Source organism: Phoenix dactylifera, chromosome 18, assembly GCF_009389715.1.
Source record: "Phoenix dactylifera cultivar Barhee BC4 chromosome 18, palm_55x_up_171113_PBpolish2nd_filt_p, whole genome shotgun sequence".
Lineage (NCBI taxonomy): Eukaryota > Viridiplantae > Streptophyta > Magnoliopsida > Arecales > Arecaceae > Phoenix > Phoenix dactylifera.
Genome location: NC_052409.1, coordinates 1,931,459 through 1,948,837, shown reverse-complemented (window position 1 = coordinate 1,948,837; position 17,379 = coordinate 1,931,459). Strand labels below are relative to the sequence as shown.

General features: G+C 55.1%; 1 protein-coding gene across 1 annotated transcript; it reads right to left on the bottom strand.

The window, feature by feature from the left end:
- Positions 1–15,349: 15,349 nt before the first annotated feature.
- On the bottom strand, positions 15,350–16,704 carry LOC103698987 (protein SRC2). Its single transcript, XM_008781034.4, has one exon. The coding sequence runs from the start codon at positions 16,528–16,530 to the stop codon at positions 15,664–15,666; it is 867 nt and encodes a 288-aa protein (XP_008779256.1). The 5' UTR covers positions 16,531–16,704; the 3' UTR covers positions 15,350–15,663.
- Positions 16,705–17,379: the final 675 nt, after the last annotated feature.

Below are 17,379 nucleotides of genomic sequence, written 5' to 3'. Positions count from 1 at the left end.
GACCGAAGAGTGCCGACCAGCAGGGTGCTCGGCTAGAGAGCACCGACCAGAGAGAGCGCCAAGAAGAGACGCCCAACCAAAATGACCAAGTAGGGATGCTCGGCCAGAAAGGCGCTCGACCGAAGAGTGCCGATCAGCAGGGTGCCCGGCTAGAGAACGCCGACCAGAGAAAGCGCTTGCCTAAAGAGCGCCGACCAGAAAACCAACCAAAGAGCGCAAGTAAAGACGCTCGCCCAAAGGGCGCCGAGCAGAAGTACTATGAAGCAACCCCGCCACAGGGCGCCCCATTGGGCGACCAGCTCGGCTCGGCACCCCTGCCGAGCCGATTGCCTTGGACCAAATGTTCAACTTCCGCCTAACCCTCTAAGCCTGAGGGACCTGACAACTCCACTACAACCTGCCGCTATCTCCAAGCCATCAAGGCAAAAGATCTCCGCAGGTATTCGGCACGACCTGCCATTATGCATGAGACCCCCTCGAGTCTCCGATGCACTCAGTCATTTAATGAACACGGCTCAAGGCGATCTCCGGATCACTGAACCATCAAAGCGTATGGCTCTCCCTGACCGCCGGTTCACTCGGTAATAAATGCACTTACCATCCACGGACCCCAGGCCTACCACGGCCGGCGGTTCAACCACCCCAACAGGTCCGATCGACCGTGACAACTCCCTGGTTCCGGTCTGATTCGGCCTTATTTTCCACCACGCCATTAATGGGCCAAATCGTGCCCAATTATTACAAAACAGGACAAACCTCCTGTCACCTCCCAGGTAACAAAAATCCTCCTATAAAAGGAAACCTGGAGGGGAAAAGGGGGAGAGGACCAAAAAGAGGACCAAAAACAGGAGGAAAAACCCGAAGCTGGAGAGAACCCTCCTAGACCGGGTGGAGAGAAGTAAACAACACAGACAATTGAGGAAACTGATCCTCTTGATCTTATCCAAATATTCTCTCTGTCTTCTCCACAGACTCTCTTCCCTGCTCTCTCCACATATTTGCCCCCTCTGACTTAAGCATCGGAGGGCCGGCGCCGGGGAGCCCGGCCACCGGTTTTCTTGCAGGACTTACGCCCCCCAGGAGGACGCCACCCGCCGGCACGCCATCGACCACCGCTCCTACGGCGGACTTGCACCCCTCCAGGAGGACGCCACCAGTCGGCGCACGGTCATCCACTGTCCCTGCGGCGGAGCCCCTCCTTCCCCTGGCTTCGTGGCGGCCCCCGGGTCCAATTTCCAGCAACAGTTGGCGCTAGAGGAAGGGCCCGAGTTCGCTGCCATGAAGCTAAGAAGCAAAGGGGCTTCCAACGCCTCTCGACGTCCTCCACCAAGTCCAGAACGTTCCGTTCGGAACTCACCACCTCCGGCCGAGTCAGCACCTCAAGTTCGACCGGAGCAGTTTGATGCCCTGGCGCAGCAAGTGCAGGCGTTGGCTACCGCCGTCCAAAGCTTGCAACCCAGGGGCATTCCAGCGGCACCGCCTCCTCCGGCTCCAGTTCAACCGGAGCCTCCTACAAGCGGACTTCCCCTTCGAGGTCAGGACTCCCAAGTCCAGGCCTCCCTCTGGAGAAAGCACCCAGCCAGGGGCCACGGAGGCTGGCCACAGCCTTCAGAAGCTGAGTCGGTTCTAGCGCAACTTGCGCTCGAACGAACCGCTGCAGCAATCCTCCAGAATGATGAACTCGACAAGAAGGTCGAGAAGTTGGAGCGCCAAATCCAGGCACTCCACGGAAGGAAGTCGGGGCGTGATGGTGACTTTGAGTTTACTACGAAGTCGCCCTTCTCCCCGGAGATTGAAGATGAACCGGTTCCGCTACGGTTCAAGATGCCCCAGGTGGAGCCCTACAACGGCAAGGCTGATCTCCTTGACCACCTGAAAAATTACCGGGTCTTAATGGCCCTACAAGGAGCCTCGGAGGCCATGATGTGCAAAGCTTTTCCGGCGACGCTCCGAGGGCCAGCCCGACTTTGGTTTACCGGGCTGAAGCCGAGTACTATCTCTTCCTTCGAGCAGCTTGGCAGACAATTTGCTGGCAACTTTGCCGCCAGCCAACCCCAGCGGCGGACGTCCGACTCCCTCCTAGACATTAAACAAAAGGAGGGAGAATCCTTCAAGGAGTACTTGGATCGGTTCACCGCCGCAACATGGGAAGTCCGGGAGCTTGACCAGTCCATCGCCATGTCAGCACTGAAGACTGGAGCCCGGTCTTATAGATTCCTCTTCTCGATTGAGAAGAATTTCCCCGCGGACCTCACTGAAATGTTCGCTCGGGCGCGAAAATACGCCAAGGCGGAAGAAGCCGTGGCAGCTAGGCGGGGCGGAACCGAGCAGAACTCCAAGAAGAGACGCCGCGAGGAGCGCGGCCAGCCCAGAAGCCCGTCTCCGCGGCGAGCTAAGAATCCGCCCCGCCCAAAGAGTCCACCCCGGTTGAGGGGACCGCCACAGCAGAGGTCACCCCTCCGCCCGAAGTTCCCACTGCAGGCCCGTGCACCCGAAAGGAGGTATGAAAGATACACTCCCCTCAACGCTCCTCGGGCTGAAATCCTCATGGAGATTGAGAGTCGGGATCACATCCGGCTCCCACCTCCGAAGCCAGACACCAGAATCCGGCGTGATCCCCGGAAGTATTGCCGCTTCCACCGGGATCACGGACATGATACCGAGGAGTGTTACCAGCTCCGAAATGAGATCGAAGCACTCATCCGCCGAGGGGTGCTCGATCGATTCGTGCAAGGCCAGCGTGAAGAGAAGCGGCCAGCCGAAGGAGCAGCACAGCCTGAAGGCTCGAATGCCAACAGGCCCATCGCCGGCGTCATCAACACTATCCGAGGTGGGGCCTCGGCTGGAGAAGCTTCGGAGGAAGAAACCTCCTCAAAGCGCCTGCGCGCCTCTGAAGCCATCTCCTTTTCAGACGACGACCTAGAGGGAGTCGAAACTCCCCACGATGATGCCGTGGTCATCTCCATGATTATAAATAGATTCGATGTAAAACGCATCTTAGTTAATAATGGAAGCTCGGCGAATGTTTTGTACTTTGGTGCATATTGTAAAATGGGGATGACCAAAGAACAGCTGTGGAGGATGAATGCCCCGTTAGTTGGATTTACTGGGGATTCAGTCCCAGTAGAGGGCGAGATCGACCTTTTGGTCACAGCCGGGCTCGCCCCCCGCGAAAGTACTGTGGGGATGAGCTTCCTCGTAATACGCCTTCCCTCGGTCTACAATGCCATCCTCGGAAGGCCAGGCCTCAACGCCCTCCGAGCGGTGGTCTCAACTCGCCACTTGCTTATGCGATTCCCCACCAGCCAGGGAGTCGGCGAAGTTCGAGGGGACCAAATGGTAGCAAGGCGATGCTACCTGGCGACCCACGAGGCAAGACGATCAGCCGAGGTGCCTGCCCCAGCAACTGACCAGCCCACAACTGAGGTTATGGAGGCACGGGTCAACCCCCAGAAAGAGCGGGTAGAGCCTGGTGAGTTACTGATCCAAGTTCCCTTACGAGAGAACTTTCCCGAGCTAACCGTGCAGGTCGGCTCCGGCCTCGACGAGCACGAGAGGGGTTGCCTCGTCAACTTCCTGCGAGACAACATGGATGTTTTCGCATGGTCGCCTGCAGACATGCCGGGGATAGATCCCGAGATCATGGTCTACCGGCTCCAAGTAAAGCCAACCAGTAAGCCCGTGCGGCAGAAGAAGCGAGGCGCTGCCCCTGAACGACAGCAAGCAGTAGCCGAGGAGGTCAGCAAACTCCTTAAGGCCGGCTTCATCCGGGAGATAGCCTACCCGGAGTGGCTCGCCAATGTGGTCCTCGTCAAGAAAGCCAGCGGGAAGTGGCGTATGTGCGTGGACTACACCGACCTGAATAAAGCCTGCCCGAAGGACAGCTTCCCACTCCCCAGCATCGACCAGCTCGTGGACTCCACCTCGGGTCACGAGCTGCTGGCATTCATGGACGCCTTTTCCGGATACAACCAGATCCGCATGGCGCCAGAAGATGAGGAGAAGACAGCCTTCATCACCGACGGGGGAACCTACTGCTACAAGGTGATGCCATTCGGCTTAAAAAATGCCGGGGCAACTTATCAAAGACTGGTCAGCCGGATCTTCAAAGACCAAATAGGCCGAAACATGGAGGTCTACATAGATGACATGCTGGTGAAAAGCAAGGTGGCGCAAGACCATATAGCCGACCTCAGGGAAGCATTCTCCACACTCCGAAAGTACCGGATGAAGCTTAATCCAGCCAAATGTGCATTCGGGGTCACCTCCGGCAAATTCCTCGGCTTCATCATTACACAACGAGGAATTGAGGCCAATCCAGAGAAGATCCGAGCCCTCCAAGGGATGACGCCTCCTAGGACGGTCAAGGAGGTACAGCGGCTCACGGGCCGAGTGGCAGCCCTCGGGAGATTCATCTCCCGCTCGGCCGAGCACTGCCTTCCATTTTTTGCAGCCCTCAAGAAGCCAAAGAACTTCTTGTGGTCGGACGAGTGCCAGCAATCTTTTGAAGAGCTTAAGCGCCTACTGGCTTCCCCTCCCCTGCTCACGAAGCCTCAACGGGGTGAGCTCCTCTACTTATATCTAGCTGTCTCCCCTGTTGCAGTAAGCTCGGTCCTGGTCCGAGAGGAGGGCAAACTCCAGAAGCCAGTATATTATACCAGCCGGGTCTTGAGGGACGCCGAGACCCGATACTCCAAGCTTGAGAAGACTGCCTATGCTTTGGTCATCTCGGCTCGGAGGCTCCGACTCTACTTCCAAGCTCATACAGTGGCTGTGCTGACCGACCAGCCGGTCAAGCAGATCCTACAGAAATCAGATCGTGCGGGTCGGATTACCAAATGGGCTATCGAGCTCGGAGAATTCGACATCAAGTACCGACCCAGACCGGCGATCAAAGCACAAGCGCTCGCAGACTTTATCGTCGAGTGCACTATACCAGATGAGGCCAAGCCCGAGCCCGAGCCCGAGCCACCCACGGAGCAGACCCCGAGTTTGACATGGACTCTGCATGTCGATGGCTCTTCAAACTCGGGGGGTAGCGGAGCAGGATTCATCCTCACCAGCCCGGAGGGGGTGGTCGCCGAGCAAGCCTTGCGCCTTGAGTTTCCCGCTTCAAATAATATAGCGGAGTATGAGGCACTTGTCGCCGGGCTCAAGCTAGCCAAAGAGCTAGGAATAAAGGACTTGAAGGCCTTCAGTGATTCTCAGCTCGTCGTCAACCAAATTGCGGGCGACTTCGAAGCCAGAGACCCGACCATGCAGAAGTATCTTCAGAAGATACGGGATCTCGCCTCGACCTTGGAATCCTTTCATATTCAACATATTGCAAGGTCGGAGAATCTTAGGGTCGACCAGCTATCAAAGCTGGCGTCCTCTCGCATGAGCGAGCTTCCCAAAGAGGCGGTACTGGAATATCTCCAAAAGCCCAGTACAGACGAGCCCGAGCAGACCCTCTGCACCGAGTTCGAGCCAAGCTGGATGGACGAGCTCACCAGCTACCTGCAAGATGAAGTCCTCCCCACTGATGAACAAGAGGCTCGCCGAATCAAGCGCCTCGCCACCCGGTACATACTGTACGAGGGAAAGCTCTATCGGAGGTCCTTCACCTCTCCCCTCCTCAGATGCCTCCGCCTAACGGAGGCTGATTACGCCATGCGCGAAGTCCACAAAGGAATCTGCGGAAACCATCTAGGAGGGCGAGCATTGGCCCACAAAATTCTGCGCCAAGGATATTATTGGCCGACACTCCAGAAGGATGCTATGGACTTCGTCCAAAGATGTGACCGGTGCCAAAGGAACACCAATGTTCAACGCCGGCCCTCGGCTCCTTTGACTTCTATCAGATCCCCTTGGCCTTTTGCCCAATGGGGAATTGACATTCTCGGGCCATTTCCACTGGCCACCGGACAAAGGAAGTTCCTGGTCGTCTCCATCGACTACTTCACTAAGTGGGTAGAAGCCGAGCCCCTTGCCCGGATCACCGAGCAGAAGATGCGGGATTTCGTCTGGAAGTCCATTATTTGCAGATTCGGGCTTCCCCGCATCCTTATCTCTGACAACGGTCGCCAGTTCGACAACATCCATTTCAGAGAGTTCTGCTCCGAGCTTGGCATCGACCATCGCTTCACCTCGGTCGCGCACCCTCAGACGAACGGAGAAACCGAGGTAACAAATCGTACTATTTTGCAGGGTCTCAAAGCCAGGCTCGACAAATCCAAAGGGCAATGGGTCGAAGACCTATACAATGTCCTGTGGGCATACCGGACTACGTTCCGCGTCCCCACCGGCGAGACTCCCTTCAACTTGACCTATGGGACGGAGGTCGTCATTCCACTGGAGATTGGACTTCCCTCTCCAAGAGTCGAGCACCACGATGCCAGCTCCAACTCTTCGCAGCTCAGAAGCAACCTCGACCTGATCGAGGAAACAAGGGAGGTCGCCCGAGTTCGTATGGCGAGGTACCAGTAAAAGACAGCTCAGTACTACAACGCGAGGGTCAAAGTCAAATCTTTCAGACCAGGGGAGCTTGTCCTCAGAAGAGCTGAAGCCTCCCGACCAACTGAGCAAGGGAAGCTGGCCCCGAACTGGGAAGGACCAAACCGAGTCACGCGCATCCGCCGACCCGGGACTTATCAGCTAGAGTCCCTAGACGGGACTCTCATTCCGCGGAGCTGGAGCTCTAAAAATCTCCGCGTGTACCATCAGTAGAACCCCAAGGGGTTCCTCATTATTCGATTATTGAATTTCATTCTATGGATTTCATTTCATAATTAATTTATGATTTCCGAGCTCACCGATTCTCCTGATTATCTCATGGTGTCAGGTTTATCTCTCCTCCCCTGACCACGGTCGGGATGCCCTGCCACAACGGGATGCCCCGATCCGTCGGGATGGCCCGAGACGTCGGGGTGCGGTCTTAAGTGACCAGACGAGCTCGGCTCGTTCTCCATCGGCTTCCACCGTCGAGCTCGGCTCGTGCTCCCCGACTATGAGTTGCGGTCCTCTCTGACCAGACGAGCTCGGCTCGTTCGCCTACCCTGACCACGGTCAGGATGCCCCGAGATGTCGGGATGCCCCGATTCATCGGGATGCCCTGAGACGTCAGGATGCCCCAATATATTGGGATGCCCTGCCACAACGGGATGCCCCGATCCGTCGGGATGGCCCGAGACGTCGGGGTGCGGTCTTAAGTGACCAGACGAGCTCGGCTCGTTCTCCATCGGCTTCCACCGTCGAGCTCGGCTCGTGCTCCCCGACTATGAGTTGCGGTCCTCTCTGACCAGACGAGCTCGGCTCGTTCGCCTACCCTGACCATGGTCAGGATGCCCCGAGACGTCGGGATGCCCCGATCTGTCGGGATGCCCCGAGACGTCGGGATGCCCCGGCTAAAGGGATGCTCGAGACGTCGAGATGAGTTGCGGTCCTCTCTGACCAGACGAGCTCGGCTCGTTCTCCATCGGCTTCCACCGTCGAGCTCGGCTCGTGCTCCCCGACTATGAGTTGCGGTCCTCTCTGACCAGACGAGCTCGGCTCGTTCGCCTACCCTGACCACGGTCAGGATGCCCCGAGATGTCGGGATGCCCCGATTCATCGGGATGCCCTGAGACGTCAGGATGCCCCAATATATTGGGATGCCCTGCCACAACGGGATGCCCCGATCCGTCGGGATGGCCCGAGACGTCGGGGTGCGGTCTTAAGTGACCAGACGAGCTCGGCTCGTTCTCCATCGGCTTCCACCGTCGAGCTCGGCTCGTGCTCCCCGACTATGAGTTGCGGTCCTCTCTGACCAGACGAGCTCGGCTCGTTCGCCTACCCTGACCATGGTCAGGATGCCCCGAGACGTCGGGATGCCCCGATCTGTCGGGATGCCCCGAGACGTCGGGATGCCCCGGCTAAAGGGATGCTCGAGACGTCGAGATGAGTTGCGGTCCTCTCTGACCAGACGAGCTCGGCTCGTTCTCCATCGGCTTCCACCGTCGAGCTCGGCTCGTGCTCCCCGACTATGAGTTGCGGTCCTCTCTGACCAGACGAGCTCGGCTCGTTCGCCTACCCTGACCACGGTCAAGATGACCCTGGTCAGGATGCCCCGAGACGTCGGGATGCCCCGGTTACCGGAATGGCCCGAGACGTCGGGGTGCGGTCTTAGGTGACCAGACGAGCTCGGCTCGTTCTCCATCGGCTTCCACCGTCGAGCTCGGCTCGTGCTCCCCGACTATGAGTTGCGGTCCTCTCTGACCAGACGAGCTCGGCTCGTTCGCCTACCTTGACTACGGTCAGGATGCCCCGAGACGTCGGGATGCCCCGGTTACCGGGATGCCCCAATACGTTGGGACGTGGTCTTCATTGACCAAACGAGCTCGGCTCGTTCTCCACCGACTTCAACCCACGAGCTCGGCTCGTTCTCTCTGCCGACGTCCTCGAGGAACGGGCCCCGAGCAGAGGAGCGTCTTCGGTCGCCTCGGCGCAAGGACGCACTTGGTACCAGAGGAGCGTCTTCGGTCGCCTCGGCGCAAGGACGCACTTGGTACCAGGTACCCATTTATTTAATGTCTTCACATTATTTTATTCTTGGACTTCTCTCTGCCGACGTCCTTGAAGAACGGACCCCGAGCAGAGGAGCGTCTTCAGTCGCCTCGGCGCGAGGACGCACACGGTACAAGGTACCCATTTATGCTTTTACATTAATGTTTTTACATTATCTATTGTCCTCGGATCTCTGCCGACGTCCTCAAAAAATGGACTCCGAGCAGAAGAGCATTTTCAATCGCCTCGGCGAAAGAATGCTCACGACACCAAACTACTATACTATGGTGAATCCTTGTCACGAGCTGACGAGTATTCAACCCAATTGGTGGGAAAGAATCTGGTCCGCCCTGGTAACTCGAGGCTCGGACCCAAAGTTCACTAACTTCGTTAAAATTTAAGTCCTAGAGGCCGCCTTAGGGCTTGGTCGAATTCTGGACTAAGCTCGGAAAGACTCTCCGAGACCAAATCCCTTTGGCATAAGCGTTGAAAGACCGAGCAGCGGAGCTCGGCAAGCCGAACCTAAAAGCCCTGTGGCGGGTAAAAGCTGAGGCCCTAGAGCCCACATCCTCGGAACCTAAAACGGATCCGAGCAGAGAAACTTGGACTACAATAGGCGAGTTTCTGAAAAAGATATTCATTCCAAAAAGCCCGTAGGCTAAGTACGAAAATTCGGGTTTGGCCCTTACAAGTATGGGGGGCCATCCCGACTTAAACAAAATAAAGCAAAAATTACACTAAGATTCGAGCTCGACCACTTCGGCTTCAGCAGTGCCAGGAGTGGTTGGCTCAGCAGCCGGGACCCCCTCGGTGGCCTTGGCAGCGATAGGAGTAGCCTCGGAGGCGACCTCGGTCACTTCGGGGACGGCTACGGCCGCTTCGGTCCCCGGAGTTTCTGCCTCCGCAGCCGGCCTTTCGACCCCTGCTCCCGGCTGGAGCAGGTTTACATCAAAATCCGGGAGGAGCTGCCGCAGTTGGTTGCGGAAATCCCGGAAGCCCTGGATTAGCCCATTCACGCCCTCCTCTTCTAGGAGGTTGCGAAACTCCGCCGATTCGCGAAAGAGCCTCACCACGTTCTGAGCCTGCTCTCGAGCCTCGAGCTCCCGGGCTTCATGATAGGCGGCCTTCCGCTCAAGGTCCCTTAGCCCCCGCTCGAGCTCTAAGTGGCGGCCGCGGGCATTCTCCACCTCCTGCCCGCGGGCGGCCAGCGCCTGCTCGGCCTTGGCCAGGCGGCTTTCTGCGGCGCGCAGCTCGGACCTCGTCAATGCGTGCGCGCCCTTCTCCTTCTCAAGCTCTGCGGTCAGAGCTCGGACTCCCTCCTCGGATGCTCCAACTTTTCCTTGGAGCACCTGACGTTCGGCCTCGGCGGTTTGGTACTTCGCCTCGGCGGCTAGGTACCTCGCCTGGGCCTCGTCGTAACTGCGCTGGCACCTCCTGGCCTTCTCCCGGTATTCTTGGACTAGGTGCATCAGCATCTCCGTCTCGTGCAAATGCTATAAAAGAGACGAAAAGAAAAACGTGAGGCGCCACTAGTAAAAAATCTATACAGATTACACAGGAGGAAAATTTTACTTACCTGAACGGCGTTGCAGCGAGTAATGTCCATGAAAGCATTGTAGCTCATGGACTGCATCGCGGCCCGGTCAGCCGGGAGCAGCGCGAGCCGAAATACTTCGCGCGCTACTCGAGGATCTTCGAGGGCTGAATCGCCCTCGAACACCGACCAAGTGGGTGCAAAAGGCACCCGCTCTTCCGAGCCTGACGAACTCGGGAGGCCAGCGTCGGCTGGCCTAGGTGGAGCCAACCCCAAAGCTCCCTGACTGCTCCCTGGTTCGGAGCTAGGGGGCTGGGGTCGGACGAGCGGCCGATCTGACCGCCGCACGACTATAGCGGGCCGTGCAAGCACGGGACCCGCGGATCTCCTCCCCTGATCGGCAACTGAAGCATCCTGCCGACCAGGAACTTGCGCTAAAGGCGCCGGGCACGGGGGCGCCCCTGAGGCTCCCCTGGAGCCCGAGCCCCCGGAATCCGCGCCGTCCCCCCGACCAGCATCGGGGCGCGCGGGGCGAGAAGGGCCCGCCTCGGGATGTGCGGGACGAGAGGGGCCCGCCTCGGGATGCGCGGGGCGGGAAGGACCCGCCTCGGCTACTGCCGCCGCCGAGGGAGTCGAGGTTGCCGAGACCTTTTGCTTCTTCCTCGGCTCGGTGGGCTCACCCGAGAGCTCGGCTGCCCTCTTCTGATAGCGGGCGTAGAGGACCTCGCTCTTGGTCACCATCTTGGCGATGTCTGCAAAGACGAACAAAATTAGAACATTAGAACAATTAAGGAAATGAAAGAGGCGTTGCTATTATCCTTACCCTGAGGACGTGCCGAGCTCAGCCCCACGTTCATCAGAGCATCCTCACTAATGAGGCCGTTCAGCAAGATCCCGTCCCCAAGGCCGCGGATGGTGTCGAGGGTCTCCTGCTCACGCGGAGAAAGCTGGGGGGGCCTGTTGATGGACTTACTTAAGATGGGTAGGCCCCCACCTGGGGTCAAACCCCCAGGACCGTTCAGAGCCAAGGAAGAAGAACTTCTCCTTCCAGCCATGAATGGACGAAGGGGCACCATGGAAGAGTGGCCGACCCGCCCGAAGGGCGATGTAAAGCCACTCCCCGTCTTCCGGATTCGACTTGAAGACAAAAAGTCGCCGGAAAACGTTAATAGAGGTCGGAATCCCCTGCAATAAACACAGTGACAGGAAACCCATCACTGTCCTCCAAGCATTCGGAGTGAGTTGCGCCGGGACCAACCGGCATACTGTCAGCAACTCATTCACGAAGCTGTGAAGAGGAAATCGGAGGCCGGCCCAGAGTGACTCCTGGTGCACTCCGATCCGGCCTACCGGAGGATCAGTTATCCGATCCCTTCGCCTGGCGGGTTCCAAACGGAACCCCTGAAGAGGGAAAAACCACTCTTCGGTCATTTCGACCTCCAGAACGCTCATGGTGGATACGACTTCACTGGGGAGAGAACCCATTGTAGGGGAAGAAAAGGATCAAAAAAGCAAAAAGGACAATTTGGGGAAGATGCCGGAGAAAAGGGACTTCGGTCTGAGGAAGACTGGAAGAATAGAAAGCTGGAAGCAGAAAACAATAGGAAGAGGACAGAGGGCCAGGGGAGAGTTTAAATAGACCTCCCCAACGGCCCGGATCAGCGAGAAAAACGCTGTATCCTGTTTAGATGACGACGCGTGTCGGTCCAAAAGACAGAACGACGCATTTAATTAGGGCTAGTGCTTCGGACGCCGAAGCGCCCCATCGGATCGTGCGGCTCCATCATGAGCCCACGACGCGAGGACGCTTCGCAAAAAGCGTCCCAATAATGAGACTTTTTGGGAAGGAAGAGACGCCACCTATTAAAGACACCTCGAAGCGCTTGATAATTCAAAACGCGCAATAAATTAGGATTTTCGGAATCTGTAATGACCCAACTGAAGCTACTTCCCACGTTTCAGCTGGTAGCCAACTGGAACTCGGAAATCGGGGGGTAGTGTTGGGGGAAAAACCCCAAGTCATACCGTCACGGAGGCGCTCGGCCAACGGGCGCCGGCCAGAAAGGCGCTCGGCCAAAGAGTGCCAACCGGAAAGGCGCTCGACCGAAGAGTGCCGACCAGCAGGGTGCTCGGCTAGAGAGCACCGACCAGAGAGAGCGCCAAGAAGAGGCGCCCAACCAAAATGACCAAGTAGGGATGCTCGGCCAGAAAGGCGCTCGACCGAAGAGTGCCGATCAGCAGGGTGCCCGGCTAGAGAACGCCGACCAGAGAAAGCGCTTGCCTAAAGAGCGCCGACCAGGAAACCAACCAAAGAGCGCAAGTAAAGACGCTCGCCCAAAGGGCGCCGAGCAGAAGTACTATGAAGCAACTCCGCCACAGGGCGCCCCATTGGGCGACCAGCTCGGCTCGGCACCCCTGCCGAGCCGATTGCCTTGGACCAAATGTTCAACTTCCGCCTAACCCTCTAAGCCTGAGGGACATGACAACTCCACTACAACCTGCCGCTATCTCCAAGCCATCAAGGCAAAAGATCTCCGCAGGTATTCGGCACGACCTGCCATTAATGCATGAGACCCCCTCGAGTCTCCGATGCACTCAGTCATTTAATGAACACGGCTCAAGGCGATCTCCGGATCACTGAACCATCAAAGCGTATGGCTCTCCCTGACCGTCGGTTCACTCGGTAATAAATGCACTTACCATCCACAGACCCCAGGCCTACCACGGCCGGCGGTTCAACCACCCCAACAGGTCCGATCGACCGTGACAACTCCCTGGTTCCGGTCTGATTCGGCCTTATTTTCCACCACGCCATTAATGGGCCAAATCGTGCCCAATTATTACAAAACAGGACAAACCTCCTGTCACCTTCCAGGTAACAAAAATCCTTCTATAAAAGAAAACCTAGAGGGGAAAAGGGGGAGAGGACCAAAAAGAGGACCAAAAACAGGAGGAAAAACCCGAAGCTGGAGAGAACCCTCCTAGACCGGGTGGAGAGAAGTAAACAACACAGACAATTGAGGAAACTGATCCTCTTGATCTTATCCAAATATTCTCTCTGTCTTCTCCACAGACTCTCTTCCCTGCTCTCTCCACATATTTGCCCCCTCTGATTTAAGCATCGGAGGGCCGGCGCCGGGGAGCCCGGCCACCGGTTTTCTTGCAGGATTTACGCCCCCCAGGAGGACGCCACCCGCCGGCACGCCATCGACCACCGCTCCTACGGCGGACTTGCACCCCTCCAGGAGGACGCCACCAGCCAGCGCACGGTCATCCACTGTCCCTGCGGCGGAGCCCCTCCTTCCCCTGGCTTCGTGGCGGCCCCCGGGTCCAATTTCCAGCAACAGATTGCATGCAAAAAACTACTCATAAAATTTAAAAATAACGACAATATACAAAGTATAATAATTTATATCTAGAAAAGAGCATCTACTCGGCTGTTTTTTTTTTTTTTTTTTTTTGAGGAGGGCTACAAGGGGTCTAAGATCCAAGAAGAAAACAAAAGAAAATTTACTGTCTAATGAAACAAGTAGCAGCTTTATCTGCCATCACCAACATTCTAATCTCATGAGGTAGTGAGCTATAGAAATAAATTCTTAGTTAATTCCCAAAGCCGCTGGACGATCTGCTGGCTGATTTCCTTCTCTGAACGCACGGGACAAGTCAAAATAGTCCAGTATCTGAATGGTTTTCTTCCTGACCGTAGGACTTTCCAGCATGCTAATTGCTAGTACATGTAAAGACAGAATATGCACTATAATCCTTGGCCGCTGGCATTTTGAACCTGCTGAAGTTTCAGTAATTCCATTTGGTTTTTGAGAATTAATTTTTGCATTTATTGTCTTCTACACTTTCAGCCAGAACTTTCAAAGCATGGTTTATGTCATTTTGCAAACCCTGGGAACTTTTAAAGGAGTTTTTTTTTTTTTGGTAAAAAATAGGAGAGGAGGGGAGGGATCAGCCCATCCGCGTAGCAGCTCCTACTGGACTCTCCTTCCATCAGAGAATGTTCGATACAGATCACAGATTTTCGCGTGCCTTCTCCGACTTGTGGGCTCACCGTCTCGCGTATAGGTACGTCACCCCAGTGCCATCTTGGTACAGATAGAAAGAAAACATATCCGCCAACGAGTCGTCCGAGCATGGGGTATTCGGTTTTCTAATTTAATCGACGCCCACGCGTTTCGAATCCGGACAACTCGGATGGAATTATCGCACCCTTACCAACAGGCTACCACCTTAGTGGCAAGAAGTTTTTTAAAAGTGGAGAATTTTCAATATGGCCAGCCTAAAATCCGAAGTAGCCCGTTGGCTTACCTTTGGTGCCAGAGTGGGCTAGGATCCTTTTTAGAAGCGTCTTCCTTCATGGCCGAAGGAGTCTCATCCCGGGGAGTAGCAGATAAGAGACAAATCCAAACCTAAATTCTTTTGCCTTCTAGATTAGTTTTGATTCATGTGTTTATTTTGATTGGATTCTTAATTTTATCTCCTTCAGCTTCTTTATAGTCTCGAAGTCTCGATCTCAAGACTCTTGTATAAAAAACTTGTTATGCCCTTAAAAAAAGAAAAAAATCTTATCTTATTCTATATAAAAACTTAAGTGCACTTTTCAAAAAAATATTATTCTAATTTCTAGTCGGTGGAAATTGAACTTTAGTTTCTCACCTCTTGTCTATAAAAGCTCAAACAAAATATGGACATCTCTCTATTTTTCTGTTGACCCACTTTTCTCCATGAATCCTAAGAGATTGGATCCAATCTTTTCCTACTTCAATGGTTTTAGGCCCTTAAGGAACATTTTTTCTTAATTTCAGATCGACCGGCCCATCGACAATCTTATTTTTGGGCGTTTAATTATTAGTTGGAAGACAAAGTCCAAGATAAGCCCTAAACTCACCATCCTAGGCAACCGAAATCCGGGTTCACAAATTGAGACCCCACAACCCACCATTCGTATACCTTACAGTCTAACTAGATTCAACTCAACCCAACCTCATCCAAGTCTAGAAAACATAACAATTTAACTTGGTCCAGCTTGACTTCCACATCCAAAAAACACTACGAAACAAACGTTTGCAAGTCTTTCAAAATTATTTCGATTTTAATGGTATTTTTCATCTATAAGATTATTGTGGATCGTAACTCCTAGTCACATATATCTCTACATTGTATTTTGGAAGACGGCCACCACCCAAAAATTATTGTGATCCCTTGGGACGTCGAGCTGGACCCACATCCAAAGAACTCCATGCATACTGACAAGCAACTTAACAAAATATAAAACGCCGGACAAGCATACAAACAAATTCCTTGACATTTGATGCAATATAAGCATCCGAAGCACAATTCCAAAGCATATGCTTATCCTCCCCTTCACACATAAGCAAAGGCTCTATATACCATTCTTCTTTCAAAAGCCCCCAAAAAGAAAACAACATGATACCATCTCATGAATTAAACCCACACCGAGATCGAAATAAAACCATTAATTCCAAAACATCCAACCGTTATATGTAACAAAAGGTATAGCGTTCGGGTAGATGAAATTACTAATTAGAACACAAACTTGCTTTGCTTTTAGTTATCTATTATTTTGATCTGAGAGCTCAGAAGTCATCACCGTCGTAGCCGCCGTCATCGTACGCGAGATCGTCCTCCACCTTCTCCGCCGCATCCTCGGCGACCTTGTCCTCGACGTAATCTATTCCCTCCGCCAACGCCAAACCCCCAAGAACCCCCCCCACCGCCCCAACCGCCAGACCCGTCCCCATCCCAAACTTCGACTTCTTCTTCTCCTCTACCGCCGCCACTGGCGGCGCCCCGTATGATCCCGTCGCCGCCGTCCCCCCGTATGACCCCGCCGCATACACCGGTGGAGCTCCGTAAACCGGCGCGGGTGCCCCGTACTCGTAACCGGATCCCGCCGCCGGCTGCGGCGGGGCGGAGTAAGGGTACCCCGCCGGAGGCGGCGCCGCCGCGTAGGGCTGGCCGTAGCCGTACGAGTAGTCCCGGGAGGCGGATCGCTGGCCGTAGGGCTGGGCGTAGGGGTCGTAGTAGCGGGAGGGCTCCTTGACGGCAACCCTGACGTCGAGCTTGCCCTGCGGGCGGCCGGAGGGGCGCTTGAGCTTGAGGGTGCGGGATGCCTTGCCGCCGATGCCAGCGTCGTCGATGACCTCGCGGAGGGGGAGACGGGTGGAGCCGACGAGGGGCTTGACGTCACCGGCGGCGCCGGCGTGGACGACGTCGATGGAGAGAACGGCGTCGTCGAGGGTTTGGCCGGGGGGCAAGGAGAGGACGAGCTTCTCGTCCCATTCAGGGTTGACGTCGCCGTCGACGGCGACTTTGGTGGAGCACTTGGAGACGGGGTCGATCCAGACGACGGCGTAGGGCTGGAGATCGCCGTAACGCCAGTTCACGTTTTTGAGGTCGCGCGCCGATCCGATGGTCACCTCCAACTCGTAGCGCGACGCCATCGCTTTGGATTTCTTAGAAATTTCGAACGAGAAAATAGCAGGCAGATGAGAAGAGATTGAGAACGAAGAGGTGGGGGGCGATTGAAGGGGGATTTATGGCGATCCCGTAGGCGATTGGGCGGTCGCGTTTAGGAAATGCCCCTTGGGTTCTGGATGTAATTCCGGGAATGCCACGAGGCTGGGACCGGGGTCGTGTTTTTGGTAGAAAGGCTGATAAATCCCATCACCGAGTATTATAAACAATCGAGAAGCTTCCATGAAATAAAGCGAGAGGTTGGGAGGTGACGCGAGAAGGTTCGTGGCGGCGACGGAGACGGGGCCCATCGGTTCCATGCTTTGCTTCGACGCGATACACAAGTCTAGAGAAAGGGATTCGCTGCATGGTGACGCGGAACAATGGAGGTCAGTGCCATGCGCCTGGTAACACGTGGGACCTGATTAACATGGTTAGTGATGTGGAGGGAACACGGTCCCCACATTATTGATGGCAGCTATGATCTCGCACCATCCATTATGAATGGCTGTGATCTTTTCTTCTTTGTGATCTAAATAGGGTACCGTTAGATCAACTAGTGCGGCCCCCCTCGGTTGCGTCAACCTCTCAGGGTCATGAGTGCTTGGGTACAGGAGGAGTGGGTGCAATTACGAGTCTCCCACTTTTTTCCTTTTTTAAAAATAATCATGACTTTAAAGCGATTTATTTTACCATTAAACCCAATCTGCCGATCACCAATTAGTCCGACTTGGTCACCCAGTACAAATAGGTTGGCTTGGGTAAGATTTCTTTGATATGATTTATAATAATCTATAATTTTAACTAAATAAACTTTATTAATATTCTTAGTAGTA